Source organism: Micropterus dolomieu, unplaced genomic scaffold, assembly GCF_021292245.1.
Source record: "Micropterus dolomieu isolate WLL.071019.BEF.003 ecotype Adirondacks unplaced genomic scaffold, ASM2129224v1 contig_13216, whole genome shotgun sequence".
NCBI classification, from domain to species: Eukaryota; Metazoa; Chordata; class Actinopteri; order Centrarchiformes; family Centrarchidae; genus Micropterus; species Micropterus dolomieu.
In genome coordinates, this window is record NW_025742202.1 from 1,583 (window position 1) to 23,582 (window position 22,000).

Here is a 22,000-nt window from a genome sequence, read left to right on the forward strand (position 1 = left end):
ACAGAGAAGAAGAACAGCAGGTCGGTATATGTCTTGGCCATGACATCTAATAGAACAGCGTTTAATCTGTTGCACCTGTCTAATAATTGGATTTGATCAGCATTTACCCCACATGCGTTTGATCCAGATGTGTTCCCTTTCCTTAGTGCAGCACTGCTTGGTGTCTCAGCAATATTATATTAAGACACCAGCACACCATAGATCCGTTAGTTTGATTTATCTGCCTGGGATGCAGCAGGATATAATGAATATTGCAAGAGGGTCCATTACCTTCAAATGGGTGTAATTAATCACCACGGTCTTTATGCGTTAGGGCTGTAACTATTTTCTGAGACCAGGCTCACGGCTTTGCAAGATTTTCCACAGAGACATTTTAACATTCTGTCATTAACTCACCTTTTCTTGTCTGCTTTGATATACTTATTGTATTTCAATAATAAACACACTTTTTTTCTTTTAAGAGGCAGTTTTTGAGAATGAAATGATACAAATTGACTTTTCTATCTGTGTATGCAGGTCGAAGGCTGAGAGGGAAGGCGTTCTACTATGTTGGAGGGAAGGTTTTCTGTGAAGAGGACTTTCTGGTGAGTAGTCAATTCACAATCAATGTCTAGTTTACCTCAACTGAGGTATGTGGTCTTGTAACCTTTATTTTGACTTCAAAAATAGGTTGAGATACCTTTCTCATACTGAATTGTATTCACTTTCACACCATTGTCCATTGTCTCAAGGCTTCCAGATCTTTCTGTATTTAAGATTGGTTAATTGGTTAATCAAGGTTATCCCCTTTTCCTTAAATCACCATTCATCCATATATCTTACACACTTAAATGCAACCAATAATCTGTCAGCCTTTCACTTAAATGCAAAATATCAGCTGGAGACTTTGACCTTGTGGCCCAGTTTTTAGCATCCAATGCAGCAGATTCATATCAGTTTCCTCCCTTGGGTGGGACTGAAAGGAGGTCAGTAACTGGAGAAGCTGCTTTGCTAGGGTTTATAGGGTGGAGAGCGGTCAGGCCATTCACACCAGTGCAGAATGACTGTGTATACTTTGCAAAAATGGAAAACTTTCAGTACGCATCATCATAGGATGTCCATTAAAAATCAATTGAAACTGGTTGGTGAAATTTGCCGTTTGTCATATTTGTTGCCAGTTTACATGCTGTTTTTTAATGTGGGTTTTTGGGGGGTTAAGTTTAGGGTTGCTGCAAGTATTGCCCAACTCATCCTTGTATTCACACTGTCAGTGGCTCTGTGTGTGTTTACCCATGGAGCCCTCTCTGTATAAAAACTCATCTATATCTCTTTTCACCAAAAGCTTGAAGTTGCTCAATTAAAATCTTAATTTATACCGAATTAAATTTGCTCTGGCCATGCTCCCTCTATGTTCTGTTAATTAAATCTGCTCCTCTGCCAACCCTGTTAGTGTGGCCTCTCCTCACTCACACTGTTCATACAGAATAACACATAATAAAGCTGAGCTGATTGATTCAAATACTGTATCAGTTACCTAATCTCACAAAAAGAAAGTGATTATTAATAAATCACTTTTTTACTTCCTTTTTGTCAATAGGCTGTAACCTCACTTAGAAATTAAGCACACACCTGTTTTCTCAGTTGCTTGCAACAGCCACTATTCTGCTTCTTATGTGAATGTATTGGGTCGGGATGTAGTTGCTAACATTATCTGGTGCAATATATTATAGTTGTAATATTATGGCTTTACATATTACTTCACCAGCTAATGCGACTCATGTTACTATCCTGTGTACCATCAATATTATGTAAAAGTGTTGATTTTAGCCTGCAAGAAATGATGTAACGGTACCATTACAACAAAAGAGGGCAATAAAACACTTATTTCACCACCTCAAGCAGAAACACCTTGTTGAGTTTGAGGAGAGTCAAAAATCCTGCAAGGAGAGGTCAACAGCTGTTGCGAGTTGTTAACCTAAATTTTTTTAGTATTTGTCATATCATTAAGAACACCATTATCACAGAAATACCCTGAAATATTGTGATATTATTCCATATCACCAGTTAGTTATTTTCTCCCCTTAGCATATACGCTCAATTAAGAATTGAGTTGAATTAAGCCTCTAAGGCTACCATTACGATCTGTTGTTTACATGGCTAACGTTCTACGGAGGTTTTTAAAAACGGCATTGTGTGGCGGGCACTAGCTCATGTGTTCGACCAATCACCGTACACTTACATCATTACTCTTGTCCTGGAAGAAAACCTACTCTGAAGTAGAAAGCTAAAAAAGTCCCTCAAAACAGGGAAACTACGATCGTTCCCAGTTCTTGCAGTGCAAACACACTAAAAAGGGGGAGAGATCCTCCAACCGGTCATAAAACTATGAATTCCTCAGGTCCAAAAATGCCTATTGTGGAGTTGCTTAGCGTTCAGTCTGAAATGGTGGGTCAGTGAATTCAGTCATCCATTAAATAACCAAATTCCAATGACATCACTGTCGTCTTTTTTTTTCTGTCTGTTGAAGTACTCTGGTTTCCAGCAGTCTGCAGACAAGTGCAATGCATGTGGACATCTGATCATGGACATGGTGAGTGTCTGTTACTTTCCAGCTGTGTGTACTTTTGTGAGTTTTGTCTGTGTTTGTGTGTGTGAGTCAGAGCCAGGTGATCTCAGCAGAAACTTGAGAGTTACTTCATCCTAATTGAGCTTTCTGTGGGCACATCTGGATAAAGACTCAGGAGACAGCATTGGCTCCACATGTGCATCTCTCTCTCTCTCTCTCTCTCTCTCTCTCTCTCTCTCTCTCTCTCTCTCTCTCTCTCTCTCTCTCTCTCTCTCTCTCTCTCTCTCTCTCTCTCTCTCTCAGACACACACAGTCTCTGGGGTAAAAACAAAACACACACACACAAAGCCATATGATGAAGTCAGGAAGTGTCGCATCATATGTAGGATTTTTCTAGACATGAGTCCTCACATGTTCTCCATCCAGCAGACAGAGATGGAGTACATGTCTCTGTTTTTATTGTGCTGCCTTATCTTCACATCTGCATATTAAACGTGCTGTATATGTATGTAGCAGACATCTGTTCAGACTGTATGTGTGTGTTATGTTTCTGTATGTAACATACAAAATGTCATCTGCCTCTGTCTTAAATATGCCAGAAAACACATAGTATGTTTATTTAATTGCAGCATTTTTCTTTAAGCTTCATTTAATAGGCGTGATTACTTGTTAAATGATCCTGAGTTTCTAAGTGGGCTTATTCTCTGCTTTGTCTTATTCCTAGCTGCTTTCACGACCCACTATAGCCACAGGAATCATTACAAGTGAATCTAATCAAAAGGCAAAGATATTTAAAGAACAATGACTATATTAACTGTGTTGGATACAAATAGTAAGGAAATATAAAACGCCAGTAGCAGAATGAAATAGTGTATTGATGTCCTGATTTTCTTCACTCATTTCTCTCTTTATAGATCCTGCAGGCCCTCGGGAAGTCGTACCACCCCGGCTGTTTCCGCTGTGTCATCTGTAATGAGAGCCTTGATGGAGTGCCCTTCACTGTGGACACTGAAAATAAGATCTACTGTCTCAAAGACTACCACAGGTAAGTGTTCTTGTTATATAGTATTTCAAAGGAACACGAGCGCATGACCTCGATTTATCTGTGTTAGTTTAGCGTGACAATGGAAAAAATGTCTAGGTGTCATATTCCAAGTTAAATGACAGCACAGGTCCTTGACTTTCCCTTGTTACTGCAGGATCTGGTTGAGAAGGGCTAACTGGGTTTCTCTCTGCCACGTGTGGCAGACACATGAGAAGTGTAGTTAGGGATGAAAGGAGAGGGAGGTGGAAAAGATCACTGTCCAGTCAGAGGTGTGAGGAGTGGCGCATGGCCGTTGGTTCCTACAGAGCGTCTTAACATTTGAAGGAAAAATCAAGTTTTTCTGTGTGTGAGAAAAATTGATACTGCAGCTAAAGTTATCAACAGTAGCACCTGTAGTACCTCAACAGTTACAGCCTTTCTTCTTCTTACTAGCACAGCATGTACAGCATAGCCAGGCACATGGCCGATCACCATCTGGCAGCCCCCACATGTTCTCGATTAAATCAGACAAACCTTATTGTGTATACAGTATGTGCTTGACTTTTAGCGGTCATGCCCATCCACAGTGAGAGGCCCCTTTGTTATTCCCTCAGACATCCAGGTGCCAGCCATGTGTGTGTGGAAATAAAGATTTCTTTTTGCTTTTTGCTTTTCTACTCCTTTTTGGATCTGGGGATTCATATGTGTGAGGCAAAGCCAGCACATCTGCAAACCTGGCATCTCCTTGGTTGGATCAGGATCTTTAATCTAGTCAGAGTCGGGAGGGAGAGGGGGGAGGCTCCTGTTGCGAGAGTGACACCAAATATGAACTGTGACCTTTATAGTCTTTGGATAAAGTGAATTCAAGTTACTCAAGTTCACTTATTTGAGTGCAGTTCAAACAAATCTATAAAAACTTGTTTCTCTATGCATCTAACCCTCTCAGGGTCCTGGCGCCTAAATGTGCAGCCTGTAACCAGCCCATCTTGCCCTCAGAGGTAAGCTAACACTCGCCTTCATTCAGGACTGGGTCATGATAAAATATTTTCATATGCTGTCTCTCTGTATTATTATATTTTGACAAAATTCTCATATCAAGGTATTGTGGTACACTTGTCTCAATCAATAATAAGTTTTAAAAAAGGTTGAGATCTTAAAGTTTTACATTTATTTAAAATGTCGAAGATTCAGGTTTTGTTCTAAAGAAAAACTAAAACCATTTAACTCACTGGTATGAAGTTTTTAACATAGGATTTTGAATACCTAGTTGGATATCTTGTCTTACCCTACTGATTTGAAGTAATGCTTTGATAATCAGTATAATACCACGTGTATGTTGTGTGTTTTGTTTTGTTATGGTGGTTCTGGTGTCATGTTACATGAGCAGTATGTATGTTGACAACATATATGTTTTGGGAACGTTATGTTTTTATCAGTGAGTTGATAGTAGAGAAAAGGCGGGAAGTCAGGGGAGAGAAAGATGTGGAATTAATGCAACAAAGGGTTGGATTTAAACTGGGCGTTGCGGTTCATGGTCAGCACCTTCACCAGTTCCACAGGGAACCCCTGTGTTAATTAAAAGGAATGTTGACAGTTTTAATGTCACTGCATTATATAGCAAGTCCTGTTACCCCAGCCACAAATGCCTTACTTCTTAGTTTACAAGTCACTGTGATAACTCACTGTGACATTCCAGTATCAACTTTAAATACACTCAGGAGTGGCTGTTGACTAAGGCATAGGTTTTATGTTTGGGAGATGAATGCCAGGTCTCCTAATTTCCTTGGCTGGCTGAAATGTAGATGTACATAACAATATGAGCATTAATTCTTGGATTTTTTTTAACCTGACTCTGGGGAATATTTAGTGGTGACTTATACGATATCAGTTGTAGTCTTTTAGCACCTTCAAAGCCACAAAGACAAATGTCACTGTAGAGGGAGTGTCACATGAATTCCAGCATGGTGTGAGTGATCAGCTTCATAACAGTAAATCTAGAGGTTGTCCACCTTTTAATCAGTAGGAGCCCAGCAGGTGACGAGTCCTTATGTGCTCATGTTAACTCAGTTATGACCCAAACATAGAACTTGGCATACAAGTAGCAAGTACTTCAATACAGCCATATTCCCAGTAGACTACAGGTCAAAACTATGTGAGGCCTAATATCTCTGGGCTTTGATTTGATGTTTTGTTAAGGAAGAAAGCAGAATGATAGTAGGGAGAAGTTCACACAGGCAGGACATGCTGGCAAAAGCAAAGAAATGTCCAAACTTAGACTTGACTTTGCTGGAATGTCCCGTGCCCTCCCCTTTGAGTAAGCATTGAGGCCAGTATTTAGAGGAGAGGTAGAGTGTGTGTGTGTGTGTCTCTTGGGGAAGGGGGTTATGTCTGTCTTGTGCATTTATGTAAGCTGCTGGATGGATGTTAAGGGCAGTTCCCTCTCAGGCTTAAACTGTATGAATAACACTTGACATGAATAATCAGGAGGACAAACATCACACACAATCTGAGATATAGGATCTTTGGACAGATTTGCAAATGATTTCCTACAATCTTTGGCTCCTTGCAGCCATATTTTGTTTCTATATATATTTTTGCTAATGTGATTTCTAAGTCCTATTTTGAGTGTGACTTGTTGAAAAGTAAATTCAGAAACTATAATGGAACTCCACTGATAGTAAAAGGGCCGTTGACAAACCCGTAAGCTCCAAGGTTGTGATGCAGAGAAGTACTTTAAAGTACAGACATTTCATCTCTTGGCTGACAGTGTGCGCACACTTTTTATCGACCTTTTGAAGCTTTTGTCAGACTGAACAGAATAAGATGGAGGAGTGTCTTTTGGCGAGATTGGTTTCAGCTGCGTTTGTCTGTCTGAATTTCTTTCCAGGGGTCTGACGAAACCGTTCGTGTTGTATCCATGGACAAGGACTATCACGTGGAATGCTATCACTGTGAGGTGGGTTAAAACTCGTCACATTTCTCTGTTACAAAACTGGAAAATGAAATATGCATGTTTAATGGCTCTGAGCCAGGGACCCTCTGAATGGCTCGTTAAGAGAAATCATAATGAGTAGATCCCCAATCTTAATTACAGTCTCTGCGCTAATTACATACTGCTTTGGAGAGCAGGTATGCAACACCTCATCATCCCTATCTCATCATTTTACTCAAGTGCCTCTTCTTTTTTTTGCCAAAGGCTGATTGACAGCTGCTCTGTTTTCACGAATAAAAATCAGTGGGCTGTGAAGAGCAGCTCCCTGTTAGTAGTGTTTAACTGTTGAGTGGCTGCATCCTTCCAGTCGTTTTTTGTTAATCATAGTAGTAGCTCAGAGAGGAGCATCTTGACATTAGGATATTGTCTTTGTAAACACTGTAAGCCATAACACAGATAAAGAATCCATGTTTTTTTCTCTGTATGCACAGATTTGAGATTTGCTAATAATGAGCAGTTTCAGTCCTTTTGTAAACACAACACCTCTGAGGCAGTTATTGCTGTCCAATCTTTTAGTGGTTGGAAATGAGGTCAGAAATCACACAAATTCTCCTCAGTTCTTCTATCCAAACTCAAGTAACCTTTCAGTGGAGGCGTCTCATCCGTGGTTCCTCCTTTGTGATATTCAGGAATGTAAGATGGAGCTCAACGACGAGGAGGGTCACCGCTGCTACCCTCTGAACGGCCACCTTCTCTGCCACTCCTGCCACCTGAAGAACATCGAGCTGGGCTGCTCCTCTTCCAGCGGCGCCTCCTCCTACTAATGCCTCTGTAGGTGGAGTGAGACACCTGGTGGATTTACAGAGGAGTTGCCACAAGAGTGTCAGACAGCAGTGGTGGCGATGTACAATTCTTGTTGTAGAGGATTGATTCATGCAATGCATCAGGTCATACTTGTGGTTTGATATGTATTTTCACAGGAATGTTAATGAAGTTTCCATTATGCCTCATGAGGTTTTGACCCCATAATGAAGTCCACCAAAACCTTACTTTGAATGCAGTGAAGCATTATGTTCTATCTTCTGCATACATACTTGGCAGGTGTTGCCATGTTGTTGTTTTTTATGTAAATATCAGTTGTGTTGGCTGTGTAAATATCTGATAGTCAACTTGTTTTAGATATGGTGTACCTTCAACTTCACGTTTGCACTTCAGCTCTGAATTTAATTTCAAGATTGATTCATAAATCATCTGCCTGAAGGTTCTAATAATGATAATCATTTACACAAAATATAATTAAGTCCACTGTTGAATGTGAGACAAATCACAGCTACCTAATGTTTCAGTCGGAGAGAAAGGATCATCTGCTGGCTCATTAACTAAGATATTAATGGAAATAATTGGTTTAATCATGTGATAGTCTGGATGCCTATAGTGCCTCCACCATACGTTTCTACATGCAATAATATCAGTTTGTATGTATTTACATATGAGTAATACATAGAAAGTAACATTATTTGAACATTATTTTAAAAAGTCATAGCATAACAATAAATCATTCTCTTTTCAATTTGTTAACCAGTTACCACTTTATAGAAAGGGTTTGTTTTAATAGCGATAACCAGAGCCTTGAGTGTTGGTATTTTTCCATATACAAATTCCATTATGCAATAAATTAGATCAAACAATCATTTTTATACACAACCATTCCATAGAAATGTTAAATAATGCCATTGTCCTTGATGTTGCTACACCTTTGTGTCCTTACCAATTCACAGCCATGTAAACATTTTTATGACATTTCTGTCTTGCTTAAATTTCAGTAAGAATGCTTATTTTGTACTTTTCAAGGTTATACTGTTCTGTAGTAAATAAACCAATACGCCAATATTTGTCACATGCAGTCTGCTCCAAGCAGACAGACAGATTTGCAAACTCTCTATTTACCGATGAAGATGTTGGTATTAGGCCTGGACATCTATGTATTTTGTTACAAACATTGTATATTTAAAAAAAGATATATATTGTAGGACTATATTCCTTTATTTGTGTTAAATTCTTTGCGCAAAACCTCTTAAATACTAATCTGATCTGCAATGGGAAGTACTGTTTTGATTGCCTACTTTGCCATCCTTATTATATTATTATATTATTCATGTCTTGAGTTTACTAACTTAATACTTGTTGCTTGTCATTTCAGGTCCTTATTTCATAGCCAATTGTAGTTACAATGAAGAGCAAACATATACGTGTGTTGTATGATTGCTGTAAAGAAAATATTTAATAAATGCATTGCAATGGGCTAACTTTCTATTTTAATTTGACCCTTTTTTACAGTAGAAACACCTGAATTTGTTAGTAAATCCATATATCTTACTTTCAGTGAAGACCGATATCTATTTAGTGGTACTTTGACAACACTGATGCATTATTTGATCAATGTGTTTACAGTATAATTCATGCATTAATACATTCCATTTCCATTCAGCCCTGAACAGTCATGTCCAATGTGGCACTGCAGGCATGCAGACTGTCGTCCTCAGCACTGCCCTGTAGATTGCTGTGCAACACACAGTGCATATTTTGCAGAATTTGGTCGATAGCCCACATTTTTGCAACTTTCTAAGTGTGTTTGCTCATAACCTCTGCCTCTGATGAAGTACTAACCTAAACATGAACAATGAAAACAAACTTAAATTAAACCCATGTCTTCCTGATGTAATTTCAAGTGTGCAGCTGAAACCACAATATAGATGAAAACAAGGAATATGTATTGTGCAGCCCTTAAAGGACACAGTCAAGTGTGTGATGTGGAGTTGGGGCCGGAGAGATGGCCTGTTTGGAGTTTGCGGTCTCTACTTGAGCTTTGCCTCCCCAGCAGTGTTTGGTGGCAGGATGAAAAGGTGAGGCTCAGTTAAATTGCCAGAATGCAGAGTTGGTCCTTTTGAGAATAGCTGCAGGAAGCTCCCCAGGTCCTGGGGGGGGTGCGTCTGGTGATTCCCTGCTTCAGAATCTCCCATATCTATTATTTCATGCAATTCTCTTTGGCACAGGGATTGGTCAATTCTTGGTGAAATCTTGGTAGCAATAGGAGTGCTGATTGGCCACTGCATGCAAATCCTGGTAGATTTGTGGTTGCAGAGGGAAACGTGATTGACTTTCACGGTCACTGACAAGAACAAGGTGGCAGGAGGGAGCACCAAATTAAAGTAAGACATATTTGGACAATGTTCAAAGTCTAATTATATATTACATAGTTGCTATTATACTATATAGCTATTAATATAACATTTAGGTGGGAGTGTTTAGAGTCATATGTGTACTATAACTATGATATTGACCTGAGAGTAAAATAGAGAAGTAGTAACTTAGTTGTATTCATAGCTTGTTTGTCCTCCGGCTCTTAGCCCTAGATCAACAGAACATGGTTGAAATTAATGTTCTTAAAAGTCTGGGGGGAAAAAGTTGGTTATCCATCGCAACCCAGAGATTAAAAGCACGAATCATATATAGGCCTATGTTTTTTTTAAAAGTAACTGTAAATATCGATTTCTACACTACAAACCGTGATGTCTTGCTTTCTTTGAAGACAATTCTATATATATATATATATATATATATATATATATATATATATAGTGTTACTTTTACAAGTACATCTGCTTAATATTTATTAACATTGATGCATTATTTGATTAACGGGTCCACAGTGTAATTCATGCATTATAGGCCTGCATTCAGACAGTAGTCCCTGCTGCAGTAGTGGACAGTCATGTTGTCCAAAGTGACACTGTAGGCATTCTAAGGCCATTTGATGTAATGTTACACTGAACAACAAAATCGACCGATGGAAATATATCGTGTACGACTATTTATAAAGAAAACAAAACACTTAAACACAGTTTACTTACTTCGATGGAGTACAGCCCTAAGCTGGAGTCGAACCGCCAATCTTGTGATCCGCAATCAGACGCGTATCAAACTCTCAGCCTGTGTATAATAATGATCGCTTGTTTCTGTGAGTTTCCGTTTCGGTTCTTAGTGCTAGATGGCTGGAACATTTTTCAGTCAAAAGTTTCTCACAAATATTTTTTTCAAATATGAAAATTTCGAGCCAGCCAGGAGTCGAACCTAGAATCTTCTGATCCGTAGTCAGACGCGTTATCCATTGCGCCACTGGCCCGAGTAAGGAGTTTATAAGTCATATGTTCTTGTTAAAATGAAGCTGTTATTGTTGATGGGAACGATGAGACTTCAGCAATAAAGCAGCTGAGGGGCTGAAAAGGGTCAGTAAGTCAAGCAGCGGACCAAACCACTGTGAGGCGCATGAAGGGAGAGGACATTATCTTAAAACAAAACAAAGAAAACATTGGATTCGTGGGAATGTTAAAGAACAAGCCATGTCAACCGTGTGTCTACCAAATAAACATAACTAGACGCTGACGGACAACAGTGGTTATATGTAACGTTAATTGTTTTAATCAAAATTATTGGTAGGGACAGTTCAGTCGTCGCTGGACATTGGTATGGATCGTCTCTGCCAAAGTCTACGCTCTTGCTAGTAGCCTAACGACTAACTTAAACGATTTCTACGATTTCTGAATCGTGGGTCGTGTTATGTTTCTGCCACAACCTGTTGACTGTTATGTATTATTAGATAATGTGGCATTCTCAAATCTATGATCTAAAAACTAAACAAAAAAGATTTCCCGCAATGCCCTTATTAGCCAGCAGATGTCGCGGTCGGACCTTGATATCCACCAAACGCTATGGCAATAAGGGAGATTTCTCTCATGTTCAGTGGGTTGTCTTGATGGCACTGCATTACTAAAAAGTAATGTAAATTACTTCAGCTTGAATCACTTGAGCATGCTTTACATACAAGGTGGTTAAAACAGAGAAAACTGATAAATATTGTGAGTTGTGAATAGCTTTACATGCTATTCTTTATAGGCCTACTATATGTTGCTCAATAAACAAAGTTTGTTTCTGAATGAACTAGCCTACACTCCACATAAAAGCTGAACTTAAAACAGCAGTTTTGATCTTACATATCACCCCAAACTACCTTATTGTTCCCTGTATTTTTTTTAATCATTTTAAAAACATGATAAAAATACATATAAAGGTGAAGGTATAAGGGTATACCCTCCTTTGCAGGCTTAACCAAATGTTTTGTTCCAAAGCAACAAAATGTATTTAATATTGATAAAAATAATAATTAGAATGTCATTTCCCAAAGTAAATGTATCACAATTTTAAAATACATAGGTGCCCAGTGAGTATTTTATTGATATTCCATAATACTGTAATGTGTAATCTGAAGCATTATCGGTGTTTATAACATTTTGTCCATCCAGTTAACATACATGAAGGTGGCAATATCGTGCAAACATCTCTCAATATAATGCATAATGCAGCCAGCTTTGTGAATATAGAATTTATAGCAGACCTGTTGTTGTGAATTGCATTAGACTGAACAAGAGCTAATAAAGTGGCCAGTGAGTGTATGTTAGTGTCAACAAGCTCTAAGTTAGTATTTGGTACTGTTAAAGCATTTCAGATCAGGGTCATGTATTCTGTGCCACATAAGATAAATTTGAGCTGAAAGGAATCTGTGAACAAGTAGAACTCCTTTATAATAGCAAGGATCATGTTCATCGACTTTGTAGGAGGGAATGTGCAGTCCTGCTGTCTTCACACCAAAATGGGAATCAGGTCTAAGTCCTGCTTTGGCCAGGCACATTCCCATGTAAACATCATCAATGGGAAAAATGATAATGGACTGCGACATATTGTATATGACCAAAGCTGTATAGCCAGACAAGAGGAACCCCCCACCACCACAGTAGGGGGCATATGAGTCTGACTCCTGCACCTGAACTGGAATAAAATACTTGCTTGATGGTAATCTAATAGGCCCCACATTCTGGATCAGATGGCCAGTAAAGAGGTGCCTCTTGCCATCATTGTCCTTGAGGCTTTGGAGATACTCAACCATGTTGTCTGTGTTGGCAAACACATCATCATCACCATTTAGCAGGAAGCGAGTGTTTGGACAGTTTCTTTCCATCCATTCTAAGAAGAGTATCTGCTTCAAGGTGAGGTTGTAGAATGTGTCACAGAAGTCCCATTGGAGAATGTCTTTGTACTTGCGTTGCTCCTGCTCTTGGAGTTTGTTCAGTCGCTCTTTCTCAAAACCAGCATCCATTGTTCCTAACAGGAAGATCCTCCTGATCCACACACCACTGTGTAACCTCTCTTTAGCCCAGGTTTTGCGCAGCACCTCTCGGCGGTTGTAGTTTACAGGGGCGCTTTTAATGACCAGTAGAAGGAAGACTTTGCGGGATGCATCGGCTCCCACACATTTGTCAGGAATGTCTAGTAGCGTGGGAAAATGTCGACAGTGTCGATAGTAGAGAAAGTCTTGTATGGCATCAGGAAGGGATCTGAAGTTTGTGATGCTGGCAGCAGACACCTTTTTTTTGTACATCTTGGCCATGGGTATACATAGAAGGTATTTTTACTGGGTAACTTTGTTTCATCCTTTCTCACATCTACTTTGAGGTGAATGGTTTTGTGGTGTATGCAATATTTACAAAGGACCATGACAAGAGCTCCCACCAACATGAAAGCTCTTTTCCTCCTTAAAACTCTGCAGTGACAAAAAAGAATTTTCACATGAACTTATCTCAGTCTGACATAATATTTCAAAGACTAACATTAAAGTACTAACGGTTCTATGTTCTTTGAGTGTAGCAACGGGGGACTACAAACTTTCAATACGTTGTACAACCTTGTGTTGTATTTATATCATTTTCAAAAGAGGAATGCAATTCACAGATCATGCAGCACGCAGTTAAATCAACCTTAAACAATAATTACCTGAACATATTGGTAGATCAATGAGAGGGGTCGATGAGCTTCTCTGTCATAGTCAGTCTGCCCAGATTGTGACTCATACACATCCTGTTACAGGATGCCTATGAGGAAGTCTCAAAGCCCACCCTAACCAATTGGCAGATCGCCAGCCACAATCTTCCCAGAAGCAACTTCTGGGTGTTCCAGCATACACAAATCTGATTTATGAACAACAACAACAAAAACAATTTCCACAAAACCAAAATTATTTGTTTAATTTATAATCATGCAGCAGCCTTTCTCCCACCCTGTGTACATCAGACTCTTTATATCTGCACACACACACAAATGCAGAGCGCGGTGAGGGAGCAGATCAAGTGGATCAAATAGATGTTTCGCTTGTTACTCTAAGTAAGTGCAATAAAACCTTCACGAGTAAAAAGCCAATATTTTATCATGGGTTTTGGTTTTACACAAGCACAGCATGCCAGCTAATAGAAAATTGTTACAAACAAGCTAAAATGAAAGTTGTCTGTATGTAGCCTGTTGAGCTTAGTTTGCCATGCATCTTAAAAGTTAACAAGTGTTCTTTCTGTCACTCTCTCATCAATAACTAATTTTCTAGCATGCAGGGCAACCTACTTGGGACTGCATTGTGTTTTCTACTGGAAGGGCACTCTAGAGGGCCCTGCATCACATTTTCTCCACTGGAAGGACACCCTATGGGGCCCTGCATTATGTTTTCTCCACTGGAAGTTGACCACTTCATGCCGGACTTTTGAAGGTGTGCTCTTCTCTATTAAAAGTAAAGCATGAGCTGGCACGTAGAACTGTATTCCTCTCCGGGTAATTGTATGTTCACATAGAAGGCAGTTCACGCATCCCGTTAAACTGACGGATGTAAATCTCGATGCCTTGGGCTACATCCACACTAATAGGATTTTGTTTTAAAACACAGCACTTTTGCTGTGTTTACGCCTGCCGTCCAGACTGAAGCATGGAATCCGAACACCTAAAACAGAGAAGTTTGAAAACGAACTGTTAAACATATGTTTGGGTCAAGAAAGCAATGCAGTTGTGATAGAAATGACATCAGTCTTTAGTTACACAATATGTGGGCATTATTATTATTATTATTTTGTTTGTATATTGTATTGCTACAATTACTATTTTATATCATTTTATTCCCATCATATTTTATTACTGGGTATATAATGTTTGTATTTCTGGAATGAGAATAAATGCATGCAAGTGAACTCTCACTGATCTCATTTTTCTCACTACACATCCTTTTGGAAATCGGTTCTGGCACACTTATATATAATAAGACTAAAAATCTTATCTAAAATATAATAAGAATAAAACTAAATCTAATAAAGCTACTCAGAATGATCCTGTTCACATTTTCAGTAATTTTGCAAAGAAAAAAAAACGTCATAACAATCACACCTTACCACCAAGTCACTTAGGAGAAAAATACTCTCATATATTGAGCAAAACGGATGGAAAGGTGAATTGGGACTGGGAAGGAGAAAAGCAAAACGTTCTCACATACATTATAGAGCTAAAGTATCCCCTTTAGTGGAAAGCTAGACCAAAAACCATCATTATTAACAAAAATGAGGTCATAATCTTTTTCCGAAAAGCTCGAGTTCTTTGTTTAATAAATCTAATTTCATTCGATTTGTGTCCCAGTCTTTTAAGTCTTTCCAGGAGAGGGCGGTGTGTGAATCGAGCGCCTCTGTAACCCCGCCCCTACGGTTAACTCCCCCAAGTGACGACAGCAGAGTCCTCCCAATGCGGGGGCTTTGTGGATGGGCACTGGCTGTACCGTGGTGAAAAACGTGCGTTCATCTCGTGTGGTGTGTCAGTGTCAGTGCCAAACAGACCGACCCAGCGCGAAGAAGAGCACTCGGCTGTTTTTACAAACATTGTAGAGGAATACACAAAGCGAGTTCGGCGTGCACGCATGCATTAATGTATGTGTTTGGGTGTGCAGATATATATGTGCAGGGTTTTCGAGCAATTCAAAGTGGACCGCTGCTGATGGAGCTGCTGACACACTAAGGCTGGGGTGTGACTTGTGACTGCCTGCATTGTTGCACATGTTTCCTGGGATGAAGTAACTCTCCTCATTCATCAAAGGAATAATTGATAAGCTCTTCTCTTCGCTCTCAATGGTGCTTGAAGGGTAAGCAAAAAGCGAGCTGTCAGTGCATTGTTTACTCTGCGAAATCGTCCCCGCGTGGATGCTTGCATGCCTTTGTTTTTCAGTCCATTCGTCCCCACCTTTCTGTGTTTTTGTCAGCTAGAAAGCTACTGGTGCACATTTTGCTGCACAGCATTTCTACTCATTTTACAAAAATGCAAGACTGATGCATTTTCCCTGCATGATGAATTTGTGTGTGGCTGAGCAAAAACACCCTGGGTCTGTGCCTCTTAGCAGAGAGATGGACCGGATCGGGAATACCATGCAGAAGAAGGCTGCAGAGCTGGAGCGGCTGGCCGAGGTGCTCGTCACTGGAGAACAGCTGAGGTAGGTCGGTCTCTACCGAGTCTCTACCCCGAGTGTGCTGTTGGCCAGACATTGAGGGAAACTGTGGCGTTTTGGTCAGGATAATCTGTAAACTGAGCACCAAACTTGCAGCTGTGAATGAATAAACCTGAATATCACTAAATCCTTTATTAATATAATAATATTTCTTAGTTTTCATGTTCAGTATTTTATGTTTTGTGTGGCGCAGATCATAATAAACCAGAATATGACGAAAAAGTAGGTGTTGTGTAACTGTAACAGGCTGTTTCAGATCCATTGCAGCATGCAAAGCCAAACAAAGGCGTCCAGACCTGCACAGCCATCCCCATGCACATTGCTGCTCCTCACCTGTATACTGTAACATACACATTTTAGCCCAAGGCATAGTAATCCTGTTTTGAGGTTAGGGTTCCTGTTTGAGACTGAACACGTCAGTAGTTTTTGTTGCTCCAGTAATGCAGTGCCCTTTGAGCTGCACAGGGAATGATCCACCTACTAACCCCATATCATTATCATGCCCTGTCCATTCATCCTATCAGGGGATTATACCACAAATGCTGGCAGTGTTGTTGACATGCTGTGCCCTTTGACCTACTGTATGTAAAGAAAGGCCCCAGAACGCCAGTGGCGTTCGCTGGCTGACGCGCACCAGCCATGAATAGAGACTCAGTGGGTAAAGCATGGCATCAATGCCTGGAATTTCAGACCCCCACTGAACTGTGAGGAAATGTGCCACTGAATTGTGTTTTCCAGCTTGGTGGGATAAACTGAGTAAGAGCTTTTGTTGTTTGTGAAGAAATCCATGCTGTAACATTGTCCTGTTCACAAGAACCATAAAAAGTAATAGTCATCACCTCTAGAGATTAATGGTTTGTGTCTGGACAAACTCTTCGGTGTACTTTTAGCACCAGTGTGTGTTTTCCTGTTTGTCATTGTGTACTCTGTGTGTGTGTGTCAGTGTCCCTGGCACAGCTGTATACTGAGGCTGCCAGCTGTCAGTAGCTGTCCCAGACTCCTCTGCCTCTGAGACGCTGCTGTTCTGGGGGAAAGGACTCAAGGATTGTGACATGAATGTCTTTCTTTCTGCCTATTCTACAAACAGCAGTCAGCCTATGAGCTTTTTAAGCCACATGAGCAGCATGGCTCCAGAGATGGCAATGTTGTTCTGCCGGTCGGCGCCCTACTTTGGTCCGGACTGAAATGTCTGAACAACTATTGGATGGATTACCATGACATTTTGTACAGACATTCATGGTCCCCAGAGGATGACTCCCATTGATCCCCTGACTTTTCCTCTAGTGCCAACATGAGGTTGACATTATTATTATTATATAATAACAATAATATTTTGGTAACACATAGCCTGACATCGCCAGACTTAAATCGCAAATGGGGCGTTATCACTGTGCTCAGACCAAAATGAGCAACAAAACATGTGACTTGGCGTTGTTGGTAAATTAAAGTTAGTTGGAAGTACGCCGGCAAACATCTTTCTTGTCAGCAGAAGCTTTAAGTGCAGTAGTTTGTTATTCTTTTAGAGAAAATATACAGTCAGGTTTTTTTTAATACTCATGCAATAGCAGATTGAACAGAAACAGCTACACATCAGCGGCAGGAGATGCGTGCTGTAACATATCGTATCACGATATATATCAGAATAAACTTTAATATGATTTTAAAAAATTATATCGTGATAATGAAAATATTCTGACTTGTTGATGTAATGATGTCATAACGGTACACACTGCAACAACAAGCATACCTGAAAGATGTACAGTAATTGTATCAAACCTGCCCCATATTACATAAACAGTTGGGATTTGCCCAACTGGATGGGTGGAAATCTGTCTGAATTGGGTAGGGGAGCGGGTCATTTGCTGCCAGAGCAAATAAACCGTGACCTCGCAGATTTGTCACAGGCTAGTGAAAATGTATGCAAAACCAATAATGTTCCTACTGTCAGCCTCAGCTGTACTCAGCAGTTGCAATAGCAATTGTAAGTCTCTCTCTTTAAATAGAAGCGTCAGCATAAAATGAGTAAATGTACTTACTATTTAGTGCTAATTTGCAAGTGTTAGCATGCTAACATGCCTGCTTAGCATCAGCATGTTGTATTTTCATTGTGAGCATGTTATCCTTGAGCTCCACATACCGCTGTGCCAAGTACATTCTCAAATAGCCACTGGCATGGCTGTAGGCTATTATTCTTGTTACATTGTCTAGTATGAACACACACCGGTCAGTTTAATGATTACAGTTCTCCCTCAGTGTTTTAACTGGACTCCCTGCTTTAGCTTTGTCCTTTGGTCTAAATCAGACCAAATTACATGACAAGAGGGAGTGAGAAAGTCGCATTCAATTTCTTTTTGTGAACTGTAAAATATACGAAAATAAGATTAGACCTGATATGAAACACTGCTGGTATAAAAGCAAAGAGTGTACCTAATCCACACCTTTGTTTGATCTTTTTTTTTTATTCACGTGTCAAGCTCATAGCACATGAGTGATATTGTTCCTGGTACTGATAACAGTACACTTTCTGTTTATCTTATCGCACATTCGTGTCCCATCATGTCGATAGCTCGTATCTTAGAGTAAATGTGCTTCAGGGCTGAAAAACAGACACAAAGATGGATACCATGGCACACAGAAACATGCAGCTGCTGTGGTAAGTCCAGTGACCAGTTCATAGTTGTGAATAGACCGTTTGTTGCACCATGGTAGACTGCAAGAGAGAGTCAGGCTTGGTGAATGTTTTCAGTCTGGGACTCAGCATCATTATAGTCTACTGCGAGCCAGACATTCATTCAGAAATACTCCTGCTTGTCATTGTTTGATCCAGCACAACTTTCAGAAATGCTATTAGATAGAGTAACCAACAGAGTAAGTACACCTATCACAGCAACTAGTCTGCCACCTGAGCTTAGTATAAGGACATGGCAATATGAATGATTTTGCTTTGAGCTCCATTTGAGATGAGTTGTGGGTAGATTAGACTGATCACTTCTGAAACTGAGCCAAAGGAGGAGTAGGGGATATTGATGGACCTGGTTGGAAGTGAAGTCTGTAACTTGTTTGCATATCTCAAGTATTTACAGCACAGTGTGTGTGTACTTACTGGGCAACCTTGGACTGGGGATGTCATTGCCAATCTGGAGTGATGCTAGCCAGCTGCACAAAGACTCAGCATGTAGTGGAACTAGCTGGCTGCAGGAAGCTTGGGCAAGGCTGTGATGGGCTGTTTCACAATACTTAGGTTCAGAAAGAGGTCATCTTGATGACGTGAAAGCAGCATCTAGTGCAGCTATAGAAGCGCAAGAGGGTTGTTATGACATTTTGCAATATAGTCACATTATAAAAAAAAGCCGGCAATATTTGAATAGCATGCATTCACCTCTGTCCTAGAGGACTGATTTGCTGTGTCTAACTTTATGAACAGACACTGCTCAAAAAAGTAAAGGAAAACTTAAATCACTCATCAGATCTCGATGAATGAAGTATTTCAAAATGCAAAATACTATGTGCAGTAAAGATTTGTTGAGAACAAAATGATGTAGCAATGGTCAGTGGAAACCGAAATCACCAACCGACTAAGGGCTGGATTCAAAATCACACCAAAAATCTAAATAAAATAATTAAATCATAGGATGATCCAACTTGTGTGACTTTGATCATGGCAATCCATAATGTGACACAGTAGTGTGTATGGCCTTCATGTGCCTCTATGCACTCCCGGCTTTCCCGGTGGTAGGGAAAGCAGTGTTTCCCGTAATTAACCAATAATATGGATAATTATACATTTTTACTAGGCATATTTAAAATCATTTTTGATTAAGGAGCTGTATTGAGGAGCATATATTTGTGCTCGTTAGAATAACCCCCCCCCCCCACCGCTGTCATTCATGTCAAGTAATATAGTAACGTAACTAGTTACTTTTATCACCCAGTAATAAGTAACGTAATATTACTTTTGTAAGGAGTAATATTACAATTTCTGAGTAACTAGCCCAACACTGCCAAGGATATGCCTCCACAGACCATCGCTGACCCATCGCCAAACGGTCATTCTGGATGAGCATAACATTCACGATGGCATATTTGACCTCCTGGAGGAGTTGGACTACCTGTGCAACCTGAATGAGCTGAAGGTACTGCCTCGTGCTACCAGTAGTGACAAGACACAAGCAAAACGCAAAACGCAAAACTAGAGAACAATCAGTAGTTTAGGTGTTTAAAACACCTACATGTTTACAGTAGTAGTCACACGGAACTGAAATTAAAGAACGTTCCTCCATCATGCAGCAAAGGCTGTTGCACACCTTCGACAAGCCTGCATCGATGCCCACTCAGCAGTGGAGGGTTTCATAACCCACTACCACTCCGTGCTAACTGGTTTTGGTTGGCACTCAATGTGGCGGACCCTCCAAGCGAACACACAAACGGAGTGGAAGTAGGTAGTGGGAGGGAGGAGCAAGTACTTTTGGAAAGGGCCACATTCATAGTCGCTTATGCTTCCTAAGTGGACAGATTGATATCCCTGACGTTTAACTGACTTGATGTTATACTATGATGATGAAGTGTTTTTGAGAAGTGTAGAGTTGACCTGGTATGAATGTTCTGCTTATTCCTAGCTAAATTTTCTACTACAAGATGATTTATTTTATAGATGAATCTATGATATGAGGCCCACATAGATTACTTCCAGGATGAATTGTTACTATTATTGACATTTTGAATGGGCACTGTATTGTGGTTTAGCGTTTACAGACTGTTCAGAAAGAGCATCTTTGGTGTTGATATAAGGTATAAATTCTCAATCATTTCCCCCCTCCTCTACGGCCTGTTTGCTGCACTCCAGGCTGCGGCTCCATGAAGGGAAGGTGATCAAGGATCGGCGGCACCACCTGCGAACGTACCCAAACTGCTTTGTGGCCAAGGAGCTCATTGACTGGCTAATTGAACACAAGGAGGCCTCAGACCGAGACACTGCCATCAAAATTATGCAAAAACTTTTAGACCAGAGTATCATTCACCACGGTAAGGCTGAGCAGTGTGGGTGTATTCTTGCATTTGCTTTCTATTTTCTATAACAGAGAGAGTCTCTCTCTCCTTTTTTTCTTTCTTGGCATTTTCTGGGAACGTTTGGTTCTTCTTCATAGATGATCCTTCATGTCTCCCAGCCAATTTGGCTCCAATGTAGCATCTCACTAGCTGTTTCACATTTGACCAGACACTGAAAACAGAGACGGGTGCCTCTCTCTGTCTTTAGTTGAAGTTTAGACAGAACCAACACAATATTAACACATCCCAGCTACAGATGAATGATTTAATGATGTAGATTTTAGTGACTGTCTTAAACAAACATAATCAAAAATTCCCATAATATCACGTTTGCTTGTGCTATTTTCTACCATCATTAATTAAACCCAACACTTAACTGGTTGTAAACTAAAAGGGCCCTTTGTAGCTGACAGTTTGAAATAAATGTATTTAGCTATTCCGTACATGGAAAATTTAATTTCTCAAAATTTAAGTCCCTCTGTGTTTATTATGATACAAAAATATCAACATTCAGTAAGAGGAATTCAATTTATATAGCGCCAAATCACAACAACAGTTATCTCACAGCGCTTTTCATAAAAGAGCAGGTCTAGACCGTACTCTATGATGATATTTACAGAAGCCCAACAGTTCCCACCAAGAGCAAGCACTAGGCGACAGAGGCAAGGAAAAACTTCCTTTTAAGAGGCAGAAACCTCGAGCAGAACCATGGCTCAGGGTGGGCGGCTATCTGCCAGAGAGAGAGAGAGAGAGAGAGAGAGAGAGAGAGAGAGAGAGAGAGAGAGAGAGACTAAATGAAAAATGGTACAGATATTTATAATAGTGTTAATGGTAACCATCGTAATGTTAATGATTATAATAACAATAAGACTAGCAACAATAGTCGTTGCAGCAGAGGGTGTCGAGCAGGAACACGGGGGCAGCAGGTGACCCGCAACCACAGATCCAGACTCCACAGCTCCAGAGCCAGAAAACCTGCAGGAAGTGATAGGAGAGAGGAGAGAGACGAGAAAGCACAAGACTACCAGAAAGGGGAGAAGT

At 40.2% G+C, this 22,000-nt stretch overlaps 2 protein-coding genes, 1 non-coding gene and 1 pseudogene across 3 annotated transcripts; 2 read left to right on the forward strand and 2 right to left on the reverse strand.

Annotated features, from left to right (window-relative positions):
- Window positions 1-516: 516 nt before the first annotated feature.
- Window positions 517-8,803, forward strand: LOC123966340 (LIM domain-containing protein 1-like; the record flags this gene model as incomplete). The annotated part of the gene is made up of 6 exons (XM_046042522.1): window positions 517-584; window positions 2,507-2,569; window positions 3,460-3,590; window positions 4,516-4,567; window positions 6,457-6,525; window positions 7,191-8,803. Coding segments are annotated over 6 exons (518 nt in total), but the record flags the coding sequence as incomplete, so codon positions are not given.
- A 1,808-nt stretch (window positions 8,804-10,611) lies between these two features.
- Window positions 10,612-10,684, reverse strand: trnar-acg. The gene has a single exon. It is a non-coding gene; the product is annotated as a tRNA-Arg (tRNA).
- A 1,098-nt stretch (window positions 10,685-11,782) lies between these two features.
- LOC123966342 lies at window positions 11,783-13,421 on the reverse strand (annotated as a pseudogene).
- A 1,763-nt stretch (window positions 13,422-15,184) lies between these two features.
- LOC123966341 (DEP domain-containing mTOR-interacting protein-like) lies at window positions 15,185-20,935 on the forward strand (the record flags this gene model as incomplete). The annotated part of the gene is given in 3 exon segments (XM_046042523.1): window positions 15,185-15,553; window positions 15,806-15,898; window positions 20,757-20,935. Coding segments are annotated over 3 exon segments (286 nt in total), but the record flags the coding sequence as incomplete, so codon positions are not given.
- Between the last annotated feature and the right edge of the window lie 1,065 nt (window positions 20,936-22,000).